Source organism: Trichoderma gamsii, assembly GCF_001481775.2.
Source record: "Trichoderma gamsii strain T6085 chromosome Unknown Scaffold_77.2, whole genome shotgun sequence".
In the NCBI taxonomy this organism is placed as follows: domain Eukaryota; kingdom Fungi; phylum Ascomycota; class Sordariomycetes; order Hypocreales; family Hypocreaceae; genus Trichoderma; species Trichoderma gamsii.
In genome coordinates this window covers 58,166-77,599 of record NW_020171414.1, presented here as the reverse complement: position 1 = coordinate 77,599, position 19,434 = coordinate 58,166, and the positions used below count along the sequence as shown (strand labels likewise).

At 50.0% G+C, this 19,434-nt stretch overlaps 6 protein-coding genes across 6 annotated transcripts; 2 read left to right on the top strand and 4 right to left on the bottom strand.

The window, feature by feature from the left end:
- Nucleotides 1-808: 808 nt before the first annotated feature.
- Nucleotides 809-1,862, top strand: TGAM01_v210917 (hypothetical protein; the record flags this gene model as incomplete). The annotated part of the gene is made up of 12 exons (XM_018810287.1): nucleotides 809-881; nucleotides 940-957; nucleotides 1,018-1,032; nucleotides 1,097-1,117; nucleotides 1,186-1,206; nucleotides 1,253-1,296; nucleotides 1,360-1,380; nucleotides 1,439-1,459; nucleotides 1,522-1,542; nucleotides 1,591-1,608; nucleotides 1,676-1,696; nucleotides 1,752-1,862. 12 exons carry the CDS (start codon nucleotides 809-811, stop codon nucleotides 1,860-1,862), a joined length of 405 nt encoding a protein of 134 aa, XP_018656479.1.
- Nucleotides 1,863-4,098: 2,236 nt separating this feature from the next.
- TGAM01_v210916 (guanyl-specific ribonuclease F1) lies at nucleotides 4,099-4,619 on the bottom strand (the record flags this gene model as incomplete). Its single annotated transcript, XM_018810288.1, has 2 exons — nucleotides 4,099-4,211; nucleotides 4,316-4,619. The coding sequence occupies 2 exons, from the start codon at nucleotides 4,617-4,619 to the stop codon at nucleotides 4,099-4,101; spliced, it is 417 nt and encodes a 138-aa protein (XP_018656480.1).
- Nucleotides 4,620-7,018: 2,399 nt separating this feature from the next.
- On the bottom strand, nucleotides 7,019-8,522 carry TGAM01_v210915 (cellulase; the record flags this gene model as incomplete). Its single annotated transcript, XM_018810289.1, has 3 exons — nucleotides 7,019-7,516; nucleotides 7,593-8,206; nucleotides 8,291-8,522. 3 exons carry the CDS (start codon nucleotides 8,520-8,522, stop codon nucleotides 7,019-7,021), a joined length of 1,344 nt encoding a protein of 447 aa, XP_018656481.1.
- Nucleotides 8,523-10,088: 1,566 nt separating this feature from the next.
- TGAM01_v210914 (beta-lactamase) lies at nucleotides 10,089-10,868 on the bottom strand (the record flags this gene model as incomplete). Its single annotated transcript, XM_024550914.1, has 1 exon — nucleotides 10,089-10,868. The coding sequence occupies one exon, from the start codon at nucleotides 10,866-10,868 to the stop codon at nucleotides 10,089-10,091; it is 780 nt and encodes a 259-aa protein (XP_024404345.1).
- Nucleotides 10,869-12,006: 1,138 nt separating this feature from the next.
- Nucleotides 12,007-13,006, top strand: TGAM01_v210913 (hypothetical protein; the record flags this gene model as incomplete). The annotated part of the gene is made up of 2 exons (XM_018810291.1): nucleotides 12,007-12,059; nucleotides 12,109-13,006. The coding sequence occupies 2 exons, from the start codon at nucleotides 12,007-12,009 to the stop codon at nucleotides 13,004-13,006; spliced, it is 951 nt and encodes a 316-aa protein (XP_018656483.1).
- Nucleotides 13,007-14,807: 1,801 nt separating this feature from the next.
- On the bottom strand, nucleotides 14,808-17,913 carry TGAM01_v210912 (hypothetical protein; the record flags this gene model as incomplete). Its single annotated transcript, XM_018810292.1, has 3 exons — nucleotides 14,808-15,164; nucleotides 15,228-17,697; nucleotides 17,819-17,913. The coding sequence occupies 3 exons, from the start codon at nucleotides 17,911-17,913 to the stop codon at nucleotides 14,808-14,810; spliced, it is 2,922 nt and encodes a 973-aa protein (XP_018656484.1).
- Between the last annotated feature and the right edge of the window lie 1,521 nt (nucleotides 17,914-19,434).

The window sequence follows — 19,434 nt, the reverse complement described above, 5'->3', positions numbered from 1 at the left end:
TGCTACTACTGCTACTACTGCTACTACTGCTACTACTGCTACTACTGCTACTACTGCTACTACTGCTACTACTGCTACTACTGCTACTACTGCTACTACTGCTACTACTGCTACTACTGCTACTACTATTTCCAAGTGTGTTTGACAGGTATTTTCATGTGTGGACTGGTTGCCCTGTTGAGCGACAGCTGGGGTTTTGAGTACCAAACTTCTCCCTTTTGACTCCTTATCCAATGTTGACTTTTCGCTACCTGGTCAGAGAATCGAATCCTAATATCGACAACCGGCACCGATAGCTAGCACCTACCCACCACTCCTTCCTTTCCTTTTGACATGCAAACTTTGACACCTCTGGCAGAAATTTTTTTTTTCCTTCTTTTTCTTTTTCTTTCTTCTTCAAGTCCCACGCCCACTTTGTGTTGTAAGTCCGCCGAACGAATCTCTTTTCTTCTCGATTCTCTCCTTCAGCAAGATTGAAAGGCGGTTCAGTTGCTAATTGGATTCTACCTATGTAGTACAATCAAATTTCCAAAATGCCTGTATGTACATACATCTGCCGCACCCGTCTTTCAAAAGATCCAGCTAACATCATCTGATGTCCAGGCGAACAATAACAACGTACGTTCACTGGCGATCGAACGAATGTCTATCTTGTATCAGACAATGAATGGTGAGCGCTGATATTGTGTCTCAGGTTGGCAAAAAGTCGCAAGCCCTCCGGGGCGGGAAGGTGAGTCTCATGTCCTCGCCTTCATTTGTTGCAATGTTGCCGACCTACTGTTTCAGAGGGGCAATCAAAACGCACGAGATGGACCTTTCCAGAAATGAGAACGACCTACTAACTATTGAGTCAGCCCGCGCCAGCCCAGCCACCGGCAAAGGTATGTATTATTTCCGTAAGAAAATGTTTTGTGTATTGACTGGTGTATGATCTGGTAGAAAGCCAAAATGCCGCCGGTAAGCTTCCTAGATAGGGATTGTGTATTCTACTTAGCCTCACTAACATACTCATTGCAGAAGAGATCCCGGGAGGTGAGTTGTGTCCTTTGGGAGAGTAAGGATGCCTTCACTAATGACTATTTCATTCAAAATACAGGAAGCCCAGCAGAAGCTGGAGGTACGATCCTTTTCCCGTCTTTCTCTTTTGACAATGAAATGAATAACAACTGTTGACGCTCTCTCTAGCACTTACGCCAAGATTTGCGCGTGAGTTTGAATCAATTGTTATCGGCCTTTTGGGATGGAAACAAAGCTAACAAGACAACTGCACTACAGGATGTCATCAGGAAGGAGTTGGTAAGTCTGGCATTCTTAGTTTCACTGTGCCATCAGACAGTCTAACGCATATGCTTTTTACAGGCCATCGCCAAGCAGAAGCAAGTAAGTACAGCAGAGATCGTTTTGTCGAGCCATGCTTATGTCATACTACTGTCCCTAGTCCGTACTTGATCGAATCAAGGTATGTCTATTGATGTACGGATTCCAATGTTCCGGAATTTGCTAAACTGAAACACGTTGAAGCACTGGAAGAAAGAGCTCGGTGTAAGTAATAATTAGACATGTTTCACAATTCGTACTGACAGTCGATAGGCTCGCCCCGAGGACAAGGTTCGAATTTATTTATCTTCTCTCTGTGACTGGCCAATACTAATTTAATGTGTCGAAAACCTCACAGGATGCCGATGCCCTCGCCGATGTACGCACCAGTCATATAGCGTTAAAAGAAAGAAAGATGACTAACTAGTATACAGGCCTTGTTTGACAAAATAGTGAAGGGGGAGCAAGAGGAATTGGCTGCTATAGGGGATTACAATAAAGAAGGTGTCCAAAGTTTTGTCCAGGCAGTACAAGACGATGAGTAAATAACGATGATAAGTACAGCCAAATGTCTCAGTACTCAAGACTGATAATACGGCAAACAGTCTTGGGGCCCCAATGATTTAATTCAAACCTAAGGATGTTTTCATTCGTCTTTGTGTATCTACCTGTAGCAATCAGCCGGCAAAGCGGTATGCATTCTCTTATGGGGTTGGCGATCTCCAAACTCTTATTGGGTTTCATTGTGACGATACAATGAGAATAGACGGATACCATATTAAATAACTAACTAGTTATAGATGAAGATTGAGTGTTTATTTTTCCAAAATATCTACTATTATTACCGCTGAGTTCAGCTCGGGCGTGCGTTTCATTCAAACGACTTTAATGACCAGAGTCTGCAATACTAAAAGCCATACTTTACTTACGCAGAATCGAAGACGGAAGTTTCCTTGAAGTTTACAAAGTTCTCTGTTTTGTATAATTCTCACTCATAGTTTATACATTGAGATATTTAAACGGCAGGAATACTGATGCTTTAGTTCAAGCCGCTGATTAATGCGATATATCATCTGAAAATCTTCATACAATCTCATCGAACTCGCAGGCTTGTCTTTTGTCCTTGATCTGTTTATATTAAATTCTGCTCTTTCAACTATCGTTGTTCCGTGTATCTAATTTATACATCTAAGACAATATTCTTCACTATAGCGCAGGCCCCAAACGATCAGGAAGACTCGGATCAGCGCCAGCGTCGAGTAACGTTTTAATAACTTCCTTGCGCAACAGTTTTACGGCCAAATATAACGGTGTACGGCCATTAGGGTTAAAGGCGTTAATGTTGGCTTCATGTGTGAGAAGCCATTTCGTTATCGCTACGTGACCATTGTTTGCTGCCCAATGGAGTGGTTGTGCGCCCCATCTGTCTGTCGCTTGTGGATTGATTCCACGTAAGAGTAGAGATTCCACAGTCTCCGTATCCCCTTTGTATGCAGCCAAGAGGAAGATATCCTGTTCATCTGGAAAATTCGGGTAGAGTGCTGTGCTTCTCTTCATGAAAGCTTTCACCGCTTCACTTTTACCTTCATACACTGCAGCCCAAAGAGCTGTGTGGCCGGTCTTTGGAGTCTTTTGCATCTAAATCCACGCCCTTGTCCAATAGATGAACGGTGTTTCTGCTAGTGGCGCTGCGTCAGATGTGGACTCTGAACCGACAGAGATTAGAACTGGCTTAAAAAGCGAAAGAGATAGCAAATCATATACAAGCCCCCCAAAAAGAGAGAAAAAACAAGAAGAAAAGAAAACCATTCGTTAACTCAAATGGAGAAAAAAATTAAATTCCAATGGAAATAGTAACTCGACGGAGACAGGATTCGAACCTGCGAGGCCGAAACCATATGATTTCTAGTCATACCCATTAACCACTCTGGCACTCCGCCTTCAGAGCTGATGCTAAGAAAGGAGCAGTAAACAGGTATCTAAGCCTTGACCGCCCCTCAGCGAATTCTCTAGAGAGTATTTGTTGCACTTTTCGTGATGTGAGCAAACATATATAATCTCGGGAGACGGTGCGCAGCGATAGAACCGTCGGTGTGAAATGTGAAGTAGCCGAAGAGTGCAAGGTTTTCGAAAAGGCCTACCAGCTTGTATCACTCCACTTCAGACATGCATTGCTCCCTTTTGCAGTATTTACTTGACCTAGCTTCTCAAAAACAATCCCTCATCAGTTTTTGTCGCGATGGGTTGAGAGAAGTAAAAATGTCTAATTTATCGTTACGTATTGTTACTGAAAGAGTGGCCGAGCGGAACGCCTTAGGCTACCTAACAGCATAAAGGTATTATCATCTTATGGGAAGATCTACAGGCCTACTACAATCAAGCTGTTATTCGTGGATGAGATATCTATCCTTACAAAATAACCATTGTAAGCCTTTCCCATGACATATTCAGTACTGCTCTAAAACCGTTCTCTCATTCAATCCTCAAAGTTGAGTTTAGCCCTGACTGTTAACTCTCTCATCATTAAGTACTCTTCGCTAAACCAGTACAAGAGGGACAAGTGAGATTGACACACAAAAAAAAAAAACAATTTAGATATCAGCTACTCAGATGTTCAAAACTAGGCGTCAATTCAAAGCATCGCAACTACATACATGTATTCTATACAAAATATACAGATCAAGTTCCCACCCTCAGGTATAGCCCTAGTAATTTCCAGGATAAAAACCTCTATTGTCTTGCCTCACTATAATCCCTTGGCCAATTTCACCCGATCAGCTCTTAGTTGGTGCCAGAGCAAGCGACGAATTTGTTCCCCTTGGCTCCGTTGTGGGTAATAAGACCAGCGACCTGGCAAGAGCTGGTGATTACAACGCGGTCAGCGCCAGGAGCGCCTACATATCATGTCTCGTTAGTCAAACAAAGTAATCGTACCATAGCTCTATGAAAGAAAGAATGACAGAAATAGATGGGTTGTTAAGTTTGTATACAAACGTACCTCCACTGTAGAGAGCGCCCGTGTTAATGATGGGAAACTCTTGGTAGGGTCCCTTGACTCCATTGAACTTGAACTTCTCGCCGTTGTTGAAGGTGTGAGGATATTTGTTCGTTCCGATGGTCTGCTTGGCTTTAAACAGAGTGCAAGCCTTTTGGGCGGCGGCGGCGACTTGAACATCGCCGTAGAAGGACGCCTGTTTGACACCACAGCCTCCGGAGAATCTCTCTACGAGATCGTTGGGGGATCCGGAAGTGGGAGCGGCGCTGGCAAATGCAACGAGTGCGAGGAGGCTGAGGAACTTCATTTTGAATGCTGAAAAGGATCGAACTAAGTGTTAGGAACGAGTGAGGACTTTGTAGGATGGAAGTTGGATGCTCAAACGATTGACTGATGATGATACGAAAGAAAGACGACTAAAGCTGGGGATACGTTCAGCCTTTATACAGATGTGTCGTGATACAGCTCTCCATGTATGCAGCGTCTCACAAATAAATCCCAGCAACCGACTATCCACTACACCACCGCGATCACAGGTTTAGTACCGCAAACATATCCCAGCGCCCGTACTTTTTACCGCAATGACTTTACGGCGTTTCATTTCACGTCGACTAAATGCTCACAACAATATGACTTGCCCTATTCACCTCTCACTCTCCACCAGAGACTGGAATACATGAGACTTGTCCGAATCAACGCCTTGACATCCCCTGGGGTGCCAAGGCGATGATCTCTCATGGCAGTCTCACAACCCACGAATACCATCCGAGAAGAAAACAACCTGGTGCCTGCATAGAGCAATAGAAAGGTGCTGACATTCCATGGCTCACACGCCCTTCAAAATGGTAAGATCTTGCGCAACTAGGAAGGTAGAAACAGATACACAAGCATCCAAAGGGGCTTCCCCAGAGTGCAGCACGAATCGGCAGCCTCGGAGTTCTCCTAAGCTGAAATCGATTGCGCCCGCAATAATGTAGGTTGTAAAAGAATACGGGGATCCCTATAGCCAAGCCCAAGCGTCAGAGTATGAAGCTTCCCGATTCGGGATATCGTGCTGCGCCTCGGAATGAAGATCATTTATATTTTAAGCAAGTCTTGGCTCTGTGCTTAGTGCCGATCCAAATGACAGACAATTTCCGGATCAGCTCACAACTAATCGATTTTTCCATCGTGGTTTTGTTGGAATTGATGAGTTAGATAGAAGATACTCTCTACTATTAAGAATTACAGATGTCAAATAGCAAATTGAAACCACTCTCATACAGAAACCCCCCTGGATACCAACACATTGTCAAAGCTGCCAAACAAATAAGCTTATCCGGATGCTCCCGCACTGGCCTAGACACACACCTGATACAGCGCATTCATAATTAAAACACACACCTACCGAATTCGAGAAGATGCTTATTCCATGCGCAAAGCTGACGATGCCTATTGCGGAAACGCACGTTGTAATCATGAATAGGCGTTGCATTGACGATGATCGGAAGTTGCCCGACGAAATGCAGCAACATGGCCATGGACACCAAACGCTTTCTTACAAAGGGAGAAGTTATTCAGCACCTCGTTGTCGTTATCCTACACCCCAGCTATAGCGCAACAAAGCAGCCAGTCCACATATCGAAATACACATACACGGCTGCCGAATATAGTTAAAAAATAGCAGCAGTAGCAGCAGTAGCATCACAACGTTACCAGTAACAAAAAGAAAGCAAATAAAGCCACAAGAAAGTACAAATGAAACATACCACAGTAAACTGTCATTTATGAAAAGAAGAGATCGGTGGTACTAGACCTGTATAAAAGTGCAAAAAAGAAAGGGGCCAAACCGTGGATTGAACACGGGACCTCTTGCAGTTGAGTTGGAAGCCCAAAGCAAGAATCATACCACTAGACCATTTGGCCGCTAGTTCTCATGACTAATGATGGCTTAGACCGTCTTATAAATGCATTGCTGGCTCTTCGCATAGGAAATCAGTATGTATCCACCAACATTCTAACCCCACAATAACACCGCGGCACTAAAAAAAAACAGACTCCATCCACTAATATGATTATTCCAAAGTAAACCAGCAGGAAAAAAAGCAAAAAAAGAAAGAACACGTGGAGACAGAGGGATTTGAACCCCCGACCTTTTACAGGCTTGTATTGAATGAACAATGCAAAGCAAACGTGATACCCCTACACCATATCCCCGATGTTGAAAATCCGGGTTTGTAAACAAACTTATACAGCCCGACAACAAAATGAATGCAACTGCACAATTCTCACCTGTCTCATTCTACTCCATTGGATTAAGGGTATCATGCTGCAATGCCTCTTATTTCATTTTTACATTGGCTAACATGTCCCTGGTGTTGCACTGGAGTTATCTGCCAAGAATCACAGTCCGCCAATCCTATTACACGAAATAACAGCCATGAAAGTTCCCCAGAAAAAGGCAAGACAAAAGGGAGGCTTTAGACTTTCCGCCTGCGCCAACACGTGGAAATGACGTTCAGCCATCAACAAGGTTCCCCGGATAATGAAATGGAATTGTTTATTCCTCTATGCGCTAAAACCGCCACTTATTAACTATCAATATCCATTCCTCCTCAAATGTATTATAAAAGACAGGCTCTCTAATTTGTATGTACTCATATACTATATATATATAACATCTCTCTTCAAATCATACCATTAAATATTCAAAATCAAATCAAATCATCAAAACGCCATCAGCATGTAGCCAAAAGCAGCCCCTGTCAGGAGCAAGCTGCCGCTCAAGGCTTTAGCCCCGGATGGCGCCGCAGACTTTCCATCCTTGTTTCCATCCTTGGAGGAGTTGTTGGTATCGCTGGATGGGTCGTTGACGGGATTGGCCTTTGGCGAAGACGAGGGGGTTTGCTTGTCCGCGCTGGGCGTTGTTGATGATGGGGATTTACCGCCGGTGCTGGATGGGCCTGGGGTAGGCGTTGAAGTGCCCGTCTCTGCGGCCGTTGAGACTGAAGTGGGCGTGGGTGCGTATTTGGAGTCCATGGTGAACTGGTCGAGGATGCACTGCTCCATCAGCTTGTTGTCGGTGTAGTTGCCGGGCTCACCAGAGGGTGTGAGTGACAGGATGTAGTTGGTGTCAAAGCTTCCGGCGCCCCATCCGACGAAGCCGATGTAGACGTCGCTATTAGCACTGATGGCCTTGTTCTGGGCACAGAAATCGGTCATACACTATTCACACAATGTTAGTCCCAATTCAACATCTCTCACTCAGTACATGAACAGATAAATGAAGAGGGTCACTCACCGAAGGATCCATGGAAGCACCAGTCTCCGAAATAATGGCCTGGCGCTTGTTGTCCCTCAGCCAAGTCGCGAAATCCTCAAAGGCCTGAACGTTGTCGGTGGTGCATTCCACGTGGGATCCCGAGTTGTTGATGTCGAGATACTTGTGCACGTCAAAGTACAACAAATCGGTGCTTTTGTCGGGGTTTGTAATGGCACCAAGGGCAGCGGCGCTTCCGCTGTCCACGTACGACCCGACACTGGCAAAGTTGGTTGCAGGCAGCAGAATCATCTGCGAGGTGGCGCCGGCCTTGCGGATAGCGGTGACGACCTTTTGGCAGGTCTGGGCCCAGATGTTGACGTCCAGATCGTGAGGCTCATTCATCAGGCCAAAGATGATCTTGTCGTTCTTCTCGTAGTACTTGGCAATCTGGACCCACAGGTTGACAAAGACTTCGTCCTCGACGCCTCCCTGGCCAATGATTCCACCATTGTATCGGGCAAAGTTGTGCATGTCAATCATACACCAGGCGCCGGTGACGAGACAGGCGTCAATGACCTTGTTGTAGGATCCCCAGTTGAGCTCGTCCAGCTTGCCGTCCACGGTGTTGTTGGTGACGAATTGCCATGTGGCGGCTAACAGCAATCCACATTAGTATGAGACATGATATGACATGGTATTATGGGTTGATAATTGAAAGTGAGACATGAGACACTCACAAATGCGAAAGACGTTGAGGCCGTCATCCTCGGCAAAGTGCTTCATCTGACCCGCGCCATCACCGCCCTTGTAGTCCAGCAGCGGAACGGACGAAGTATCGGTCGGGCAGCTGCCGTCAATGTCGCACCCAAAGTCGATTCCCGGGATGGCGACGCCCAGATACCGGATCTTGCCGGCGAGGGCGCCAGAGGCAAGGGCCAAAGCGGCCGCAAAAGCAGACGTTGGACGCATAGCGAAGTCGTATATGTTGTGATTAGAGGAGTATGACTTTTAAGTACTTATATCCCTTTCTTTTACGTTTCCTTGTTTCCTTGTTCCTTCTTCTCTATTTTTGCAACTGGTGTATGTCGCACAAGCTCCGGCTGAGGCTTGAATTAACGAGATGGCGTATGCGTATTAGCGAAGGGAAAATGGCAATGCCAAACGGGATCGTGAAAGCAACCCAACAAACAGCAAATTGCTATGCAGGAACAGGGAAAAAAAAGACAGCAGAGCAAGCAGAACCGACGACAGCCAAAATAACAAGAATAACGAATGAGTTACAGCTGCGTCATGGTTTTGCCGGGGGCGAGCGAGTGAGCGATGGGGAAAAGCGATTGTTCCACGAAAGAAGAGGTGAGAAGAAGAAGAAGCTGAGAAAAAGACAGGAGAGCGAGATGCGCCAGAACTCCATCCACCACACGACTGACAGCCGCCTTTCTGGGGCTGTGAAGAGCAAAAACGCCGGCTCTAGCGCCTCCCCGGCCACTGAAGGATGCCGCTCTAGCGAAGCCCAATTGCCTGTCACGGCTCGTATGGGCCCAGTTCGGGCATAGCGGGCTGCGATCTTCGTATTCTGGACGGTCAGACTATGGCTCCAATGCGCTGGTGCTCGTATTCAATGTTTATTCGTCGCAGTCTTTTGTTTACTGTCACGCCATGCTATCTGAAAAATACACTTTCATCGCTGCAGCATGCAGGGCGCAGAGCAGATTTTGCTTTGACACACGCCACCAACCGAGTCAACGTCCAAAGAGGAAAAAGAAGAAAATTCACAGTGACATTCAATGATTGGAAATTCAACTCTAGCGCTGCAACGCCGCTGTGACAAAAAGAGAAAAAACGACGCAGGGTCTAGCTACGGGCCTTATAGCGGAGCCGCTACGGGTACCTGTTGAAGGCCCAAATGGGTTCTGGACGGTGCTCCTTACTCGTACAGGCACGAATGTGGAAGCAGAATTTGCTTAGGTAGGTGGGCTTTCTTTTTTTACCGGCCAATGCGTATTATGACAGATACGAGGGACGAAACGCCCAAGGTGCTTACGCGTGCCTGGGCTCGGATTATGGCTTGCCGTGGATAAGACGGCAAGTTGCGGTGCACGTATTACTCGGTACGTACTTGTGTCGTTGCATGCTCACCGAACACAATGGCGAGAGACAGTGATTTGTCTACAAGTAATTGACGACAGCCTGAATCGAGTTACTACGTGTAGATAAACGATTCAGAGGGGAAATGAGCAGATCGCGAGCAAAAGGCGGAGGATCCGCGCACTAACAGCCGGGGTCTCATTACGGAGCACGCGACAGGGTTCACCCCGTATCAAGGCGTGCTCCAGCATCTATTTATAATTTATTCTGCAGCAAATGCTGCTGATAGAACCATTCAACGGCTTTAATCTGTTTGTAAAGCATCAATCATCAAACTTGACAAGCTCGGTGTAAACAGCCCGCTGCAGATCCGTATACAGCCGCGACGACACCGGATCGCCAAACGGAAACATGCCCACCATCAGCAAAGCCGCGATGCCCGACTCCGGATCAATCCACTAAACACCATGCGTCAGAAACAAAAGATACCTCAGTATCAGAAGAGAAACGGTAAAGAGTCAAAGGTAAACTCACCCATCGCGAACTGCATGCTCCGCTCCACGACAGACTGCCCCTCCTCCTCAGCCCAGCAACATCCTCCATCGTCACCATCCCGCCATATCCATACTGCAGCGCCACGCCATCCGGCATCTCAGGGATATACGCCTCTCTGCGTCCCTCGCCATAGAAAACATCCCCCATCATCACCCTCTGCCGCTCATCCAGCTGCGGCGCAAACATCATCCGCGCCGTCTCTGCCGAAACCACGCCCGGCTCAACCTGCAGCATCGCGCGCAACAGCCGCACGTAGTCGTTGGCCGTGGTGTGGATGCCCGCGCCGGCGCTGTCCATCTCGGGCTCCTCCGGGACAATGTCAAAGGCCGAGAGAGAGCCGCTGGTGGCGTCGCGGATGGCCACTTGGGCTCGTCGACCTGCGGTGTGAGGCAGCTGCTTGACGCGGAATCCCGTATCGCGCATCTGCAGAGGATTCAGGACGTGCTCCTTCATGTATGAGCCGAGACTCTGCTTCTCCAGCGTCTCTAGGCCCACACCTGCCCAGTCCAGAGCAGAGCCGTAGGCCCAGCCGTCGCCGGGAGGGAACACGAGCGGCGTGTTGTAACCGTCTCTGGAGAGGCGAAGCACAGGTCCAACGGGACGGCCAACGGCTTCGGACCATCTTCGCAGGTCGGGGTCTGCCACATCGTAGTGGAGACCGACGGTGTGAACCATCAACTGCCTGTATCAATATCAATATCTGTGCCGCGCCATGTTACGGATGACATCAACCAGAATCTCCGTACTTGAGTGTAATCGGCCTCTCATTGTCCTCCAGCACAGGCTGCCCCTCGGCAGTGAATCCCCGCAAGATCTGCATCTCGTCAAGCTCGGGAACAAGCCGCCGCATATTATGGTCCAGTGAGATCTTATCCTGCTCAACCAGCTGCATGAGACAGGTCGCAGAGAGGAGCTTGGTGATGGAAGCGCCGTAGGTGAGGGTGTCGACATTGAAGTTGGGCGAGTTGACGTCGATGCCCGCTCGCCCAGCAGAGCCAGAGTAGATGATGCCTGTGAAATCCATAAGCAAAAAAGTGACGATGAGAGTTTGATAAATGACATAAGAAGCTAGCTGCTCACCATTTCGATCCGTGACTATAAATGCAGCTCCAAGCAGCTTGTCCTTGGTATCCTCCCCATCGGCAACAGCCGCCTTCAAAATGGCGTCCAACTTGTCCATGGCTGCGAATGCAACTCCTCTATGCCACGGATATCGGCCAATGGCTTGTTGAGAATATTACTGACAGTCAAGGATTTGACCAGTGCAACATTAGTGTGGCTTGTTCCTCGTTAGGTAAGTTTAAGATCAATGGTGGCTGCTTGTGCCGTGAAACAGAAGAGCTAAAGTAATCGAGATGCAGATCTCGAGTGCATGTGGTGCAGTGGCCCCTCCTCGTGATGTCAAAGGCTGGCAAAGTGCGGCCGCCAACAAACAAAAACATTAAATACCTACATGTTATTCAGGCGATGAAACATTAGCGTTGTTGCACTCACTTAATAATTGATACCATTTATACAGTATGCCCTGATTTATAACAATGAATTGAACCATTGATCTTCCAGAAATGGCCTTTCGACAGATCCATCCATCCACGCTAAGAGCGGGACCCATATCCCGCCAACCAGTCAAAGACGGTGCCTGTTGCGGCTCTTCCATCCCATCACTTCACCCAGTCTACTCTGCTGTGAGACAGACATCCGCCCACGCTGCTCCATCTCAACTCATCCCTTAGAACTTCAGTTATTTCTCAACAATTTTGAAAGATATATCAAACACTAACTCATTTACACTCAATTGCCCAGTCTCGACGCCATGCCTGCCCGCACATCATCCGGGCTGCTAGACCTCATCACAGTCTTTGACAAGTAAGTCCATCGCCATCGCAACTACACTCATACTCACACACTGCTCCAGCGCACCTCTCGACTTCGAGCTCAACCATGACCCCTACTACACCCTCATCCTAGCCCCAGACAACCGAGTCCACGGCTACATCCACCCAAACACAATCGCCTGCATGCCCTGGCCAGCATCCTTCTCCATCAACCACACCACCCGCCAAGTCACCCTCTCCCCTCCTCCATCCAACATCTCCCCCTCTATTCACGCCAACACCGCCTTCCAACAAGCCGTAGACGCTGCCATCGACGGCAGCATCTTCCCCACGCTCAACGGCCTCCACAGCGAATACTTCCTCGTCCCCGGAGCCCGGCACTTCGTCCAGATCGAGCGCTTCGCCGCCACCCTCTTCGGCATCGCCACCCGCGGCGCCCACCTCACAGCCTACACAGTCACCGCCGACGGCGAGCTGCGCATCTGGGTCGCCAGGCGAAGCAAGACACTTCACACCTACCCGGGCATGCTGGACAGCACCGTCGCCGGCGGCGTCAAAGCCAGCGACTCCCCGCTCGACTGCATCCTCGCCGAGTCCATGGAAGAAGCCTCGCTGCCGCAATCCCTCGTTGCGCCTCGCGTGCGCGCCACAGGGGTCCTTACAATGTTGAACCGCAATCCACGAACAGAGCTAGTCCACTCGGAGATTCTGTATACCTACGACTTGGAACTCTCTGGTCAAGGGGATGAAGTGCCGCGCCTAGGCGATGACGGAGAGGTCGAGGAGTTTGTGCTGATGAGCTGCGAGGAAGTTGAAAAGCGAATGCGGGCAGGCGAGTTCAAGACGAATGTCTGCGCAGTCATCATTGACTTTTTGATTCGCCATGGGAAGATCACGCCTGAGAACGAGCCGGACTATGTGGAGATTTGCATGAGGCTGCAGAGGAGGCTGCCCGTGCCTACGAGGGCGGATGTGTAAAGAAAGGTTGTCTGATAGAGCATCATGTACATGTATATAGAATAAATGAAGACCAATAGATCAAATACACAGACACCACATCAAATTAAATCTCACCACAGACATATTTACTCATCAAACCCCATAATTCCCCCAATCTTCTATCCATGATTACATATTCATATTGCACAACTGTTTGCCCGATTCCTGCAACCCGCCGTGACGTACAAGGCCACTAACACGCCACCCACACCGATAGCCGCCACGGCTTAACCCGCACCACCAACTTTCTCCCAAAACTCTCTATCTTATCCTTATCGCTACTACACATCAGCTTTTTTTTTCCCCCATCAACCTCTCTGTCTATTACTACATCAACTATTTCTCTTCCTCCTTTTTCTTTGTTATACTTCCTTCTAATATCCTTTTCTCCAGCCCATTTTCTCTTCTCCACTCTCATCCCTCTCCAGTCGACCCCAAAAACGAAAATTCCTCACTTACCCTCGCCTCGTCATCTACCTTATACAATCATCACAAAACGTCCATCCATCAGCCGCAAAAGAAAAAGGCCTTCATCTCCAAAATCCCACGCCATCACCGCCTTTAAATTCTTCCAACATACCTATCTACCCTATATAAACTTCAAAACCCCTCTCCTTTTTCTCTCTTTCTAGCTTCTCATCGCTCCTCATCTACGCAAACGCACACCAGCAAACAACCTCAACCCACCACAAAACTAACAACTCAAACAAGGTATGCTTTTTCCCCTTGGCTTCAAATCCTATCCGTGCCATCGGGTGAAAATAGACAAACAACTTCCTCCCTCAATCTCTTCCCTTCCTTCTTTCCTCGCAAACATTCTTCCCTTTCATACATCTCCTCTTCAATTTTTCTTCGATTTTTCCCTTCAAAGTATTAAGAAGAATCTGGGAGTAAATCATCCATCCGCCATCCTCTCTCCGTTCCTTTTCTCAACCGCAAACCTTCACATCCTATACAAACCAACTAACATGCCATTCCAACAGCTCCATAACCGCAACCCCCTCCGTCTACGCCGTTATATCACCACAATATCGAAACGAACACTCCCATCCTCGATCATCAAACACGACAATTCGATCCTCTCGCAGCAACGCACTGTCAAGACCCAGATAACAAACACAAACGGCACCTTCTCGTCAACCAACGCCTTCAGCAACAGCCATTCATTCACAACTTCACAGCGGGCAGCACACGCAAACAAAATCTCGTGTCAAGCGTCATGGTCATATTATACAATTCATCCTACACTACATACAATTCGTCGCGCCCTCCACCACGGGCCATCCTTCCCATCCATAAAAACCGCCCCGTTCTCTCGCATTCTCAAGGAGTATCAAGCAGCAGAAAGAAGCAAATTAAAGAAATTGCAATGGCGCAGCGCAATTCCAGCGAGAAAAAAAAACCCTTAATCATTCGTTACCAGCCAAACTCCCCAGCGCCTCTTTTAGTCCTACCAATACTTTTTTTCTTTTCAACCGCCTTTTTTGGACTCTTCATCCATGTCCCCCCGAATACCATTTCAGTACGGCCACCAGACCAGGCCTGACCACGTCGATCACCCGCCGCTATGAAAGCAGGCGGGTCAGAGAATTAGTTGGCCGAAAAGCACATATATATCCCATCTAGCTTGCAACCGCCATTGCAGGTTGCGACCTTCAGTACCCAAACGAGCATGTAACCAGCGCAGCTCTTTTATCCTCTTACAAACAGAGACAAATACGCCTCCACAGCGAATCTATTTAGAGAGCGAGCACAAAGAAAAGTTGCGTAAACTTTTCCTTTACTCTTCTTCCGAGTCAGAGTCATCGCTCGAATCGTTATGGTGGTCATGCGCCATCGCAGCAGTTGCGTCATCAACAGGCTCTTGGCCGTTTTTGTACATTTGCGAAATCGCTGTCAACTGTGCGATGCGCGCCTCCTGCTCCTGCGCGCTCATGGGCTTGTTTTTCTTGGGCTTCGAAGCCGATTTAGGAGCCTGCTTTGCGGGGACCGCCCTATTAACTTCGGGCGACTTTGCTGTGGCGTTTGAACTTTTACCGAATCCTGGGAGCGCCTTCTTGCAGAGCTCCCATAGCTTGATCAGCGCTTCGTTACTGAGCTGGTCAATGTCTAGCTCGAGCTCGCCTTCGTTGTTTTCCTGTCAAGGCCAAACGTTAGCACATTCTTCTTTGTACCAGAAAGGGGGAAAGTGGGCACTTACGTTTTGACCGGTATCACGCTTAATTATGTCAATGGCTTGGTCGAGGTTGGGGTATTCAAGATCGTTGATGGCGCTCGCGATTTGGTCCTTGTCTGCTGCCGACAGGCTCTTTTTGGGAGCCGGTTTCTTCGCAACGCCCGACTTCTTGGGAGGGGGTGCGTGGCTAGACGACTTACGCGCAGGGGCGCTGCCTGCCGCCTTGCTTTTGCTTGGCTTGCTGGACTTCTTGACCGACTTGTCTTGGTGCTTGGCCTTGCCCTCGCCGCCCTGGTTCTGCGCCGCCTTGTAAAGCGCCTGCTGCACGGTTTCGACAATGACCTTTTGGCATTCAATCATAGCCTGCGCCTCCCCGGAAGCAAACATGCGGTTGAGTTTACTGCTCTCTTCTTCCAACTTGGCTTTGAGTTGCTGGATTTCCTTGGAGTTGTCTACGGCGGGGGCTCCGGCCTCCTCTTCCTCGCTGTCATCCTCCTCCTCATCGTCACTGGCGTTGGAGGCGGACGCAGCGGGTGCGTTGGCCTTTGCGTATCTGGCCAGCCATGCATCCTTGCCCTTCATCTGCTGGCTGTAGAGATCTTCAAGCTGCTTGGCCACCATGGATACGGGGTTGCCCTGCTCAGGAGGTCCGTTGAACTGGTAGCAGTTGGTAAAGACGAGGCGCACGTTCTTATCAAACTCCTTGGCGTTGGCAATCTCGCCCGCGTTCAGCATGCGCGACACCTTGCCCAGGTCCATAGGCTTCTTGATGATGGCGTAGTAGTCGGGGATGTTGAGGCCTTCAGCATCGACGGCATCGAGGAACCACATGTTGAGTGTCGAGTTCTTGGGGTGCATGAGCTCCGCCAGTGCCTCGTCGCAGAATTGCAATTCGGGCTTGAGTTTCTTGCGAGAAGGCTTAGTGGTATAATCGATATCCTTGGGCTTCGGTGCCCTTACCGTCCGTTTTGGTCTATCTCCGTCTGTGGCTGTTGAGCCGCGACGATCCGCAATAGGCTCTGGGGCCTGCGGCTTGGGCTTTGGTGCAGCCACGGGGGGTGGCGGGCTGGATGCAGGCCCGGAGGATTGTCTTCGCGCGGCATTGTCGGGTCCGCCTGGTAGGACGCGAGGCTCGCGAGGAGGCTTGGGCTTGGCTACAGATTTGGGTCGCGCAGGCTCGTCGTCGGGGATGGTAACGGCCTCTTGCCACACATTACGTACTGCGTAGAATGCTGCATCTGTGACATCGTGTAAGGCGCCGTTGAAGGTCAGGGTGTTTTCAAAGATGAGCTGCAGGTCCTTTTGCATGTCACCAAACGTAGTGTAAGTGCTACTGGTGTCGCGGATGCGTCGGTCAATCTCAGCCAGATCCATGGGATTCTCGATCCTTGCCAAGTAAGACTCTCCCAGTGCCGGCCACAGCTTCGGAACGGAATCCCGGAAGTGGCCACCATGCTTGGTCTTCTTTACCCTGCCGATAATCTTTCGAATTTCGCGACGCTGGAAGTTTGAGATTTTCTTGTCGCGAAGCCCCGAGTCACTCCACTTTTGTAGAGAAGCTAGACGTCCCAGGCCACGATCGCCGGCGGGTACGGGAGTACCGGCGTTGTCGCTTTTAGGTGTCGCCGTGATGGCTGCCCCTTCATCTTTTGGCTCCGTCTTTGCTCGCTTGGCAAGCGGCTCGTCATCCTCCTCCTCCTCTCGTTCCCGAGAAACTTTTAAGCCGAGAGCGTCGGTCATGGACACTTCGAAGGAGGCGTTAATAGGGGATTTGGAGTCAATGGCCAATTGAGAGATACCTGATGAACCGACATCAACATCTGATGAAGGCGGTGCCTCTTGCGCCTGTTCAACTTTGGGCTCGACGGGCTTGTCGGCGGGCTTCTCGGTAGGCTTCTCGGCAGGCTTATCATCGGTCATGATGGTGTCGGCATCGGCGTCGGCGTCAGCGTCGGCGTCGGCGTCCATGTCTGCGCCAGAATCGGCAGCAGCTGGAGGTTTAGAATCATCAGAAGCCTTCTTCTCAGTGGCTGCCTCGGGCGCAGATTCCTTGGGGCTCGTAGGCGCAACAGTCTCTTCATTGGCATCTGTCATTTGCACATCAGAATTTTCTTGCGTTGACTCAACCTTTGGCTCTTCATTTTGCGCCGCTGGTTCTTCAGAGGCCTTCTTTTCGGGGGTCTTTTCGGGCGCCTTTTCGGGCGCCTTTTCTTCCTCGTTGGCACTGTCAGCTGGTTTATCCTGGCTAGCTTCGGGCTTTGCAGCTGCCGCAGGCGTTTCGTCGCGTGGCGCGTCCTTGTTCTCTAGCTTGTCGCCCTCTCCATTGACAGCAGCCACGCCATTAGGAGTGGCGGCATCAGCGGGTGACGATTTGCCATTGACAAGAGCCTCGTCAGGCTTATCCGATGAGGGCTTGTTCTCAGTTTCGGGTTTCGGCTCAGTTTCGGATTCGGTTTGGGCTTCCTTGGTTGGCTCCGAGGCAGCTGGTGCATGGCTAGACAAAAACAAACAACACCCAAGTCAGCACTGCAAGCGCATCATGATGCGAGAGGTAATGACTGAAATCAGCCCGAGAGCACTGCGACAGTAAACTCCCAGCGCGAAACTGCACTCACCCGTTGACATCAGCAGTCTTTTCCTTGTCGGGCAAGGACGGCGAGTCGCGCGCCGCAGGGTCCACGGTCGGTGTATCCGTTGTCGGCGACGCCATGGTTGCGGTTGGCGATACAGGAGGCTGTAGAAGAAAGCGTGCGCCGAAGAGTCTGGTGAATGATCCGAAAGATGGTATTTAGCAGAGATGACGCGACATCAAACTCGGCAAGGGCGAGCGCCCTGCGAAATCTAGCAGAATCGAGAGCGACAATGGAAGCGCAAAGCTTCGAGGTTGCGACAAGCGCAGCGGGTTGAGTCGAGCGCTGTTTCTAGTGATGATTAAAGGGTATGCAGGAAGAAGAGGGTTGAGAGAAGAAGAATAGAGCGCGGAGTGGTGGAGAGGGAAGCGTGGAGATGATGCGCCCACAAAGACAGCAAAAGCTATTCAAAGGTGGGAGGCGCGGCTGCAGCACAGACTCGAGCGGCGTTCAATGGAGGTGCGGGATGCGCGCGCAAGGCGGAAGCTTCAGTGCAGCGCAAGCAGCTTCCCGAGTGACGGGCAAGTGACAATGCACAATGCAGAGCAGCAGCGCAAGATGCGATGCGATGCGATGCGATGCGATGCAGCGGGAGATGCAGCTGGCGATGGCGCTGGAGAACGCGGCTAGTGACGAAAGCGGGCGGAATGCCTTTCGTCACGATGGCAAGGAAGAAGCTCCCCCAAAAAAAAGGTGGGCGGAATATTTTTTGGAGAGAGAGAATGCGAAAGGGCGATGGTTGGTCGGAAACCGGAACAAGTACCGTGGACAGCTCGCGACGGGCTAAAGGTCGGCAAAGGCAGAGGCGCGCGCTGTGGTTGGCTGGAGGAGGCGGGATGCGAGGCGGGCGATGCGGCAGGTACTTGCAGGAGCAGGATTATCGATTTTCCAGGCGACGAGGGGGAGGGGAGGGCCTTTGCGAGGAAGAGCGCGTGCACGTCAGTGAGATTTGGCCGGTCGGAGGCGCGGTGGTATTTATGAGAGAGGAAGGCCGGCGGCGCGACGGGCTTGATTTGCAGCTACCGAGGCGCCGGGTGGATTATTGCGTAAACGCGGCAATTGCTATAGACCATTCTGTGGCTGGTGGCTGGGCTTGTCGCGGCGGTGATTGGCTGATGCGCGGGGCCAAGGGAAATGCGCCACGCCGAGTCTAGCTGGGGCCACATTGCGGCGCTCGCAGCCCTCTTAGAGAAACAAAGGAACACCATGACAAGAAAAACGAGGGCTACCGTTTGTTATCGCGACTGGGACGGACGAGCCAGACCGCATTAGAGCTGACCGCGTTTTTCTTTGCCCATGTCCTTGCTTCCAGCTTCCTTTCTTTTTTCGGTTTACTTGTAGGCCTAGTCGTTGTACAGATACGCGTGCTTGTGCTGCATGCCCAACTGACTAATACCTACAGCGGCGGTAAGAAAATGTTGGTGGCTGCCTGCATCTTGTAAAGACCCGGTGGTGGCACGTCGTATAACTCGACTGCAGCAAGAATACCGCGATCGGTTCACAGACGCAGAATGGAGACGATCCATTGGGCCTCGCTGGTGGGTTCGCCTGCAATAGGAGGCTTGTCGTGTCTGAGATCCCCCACTCCCTTCCACCCAACC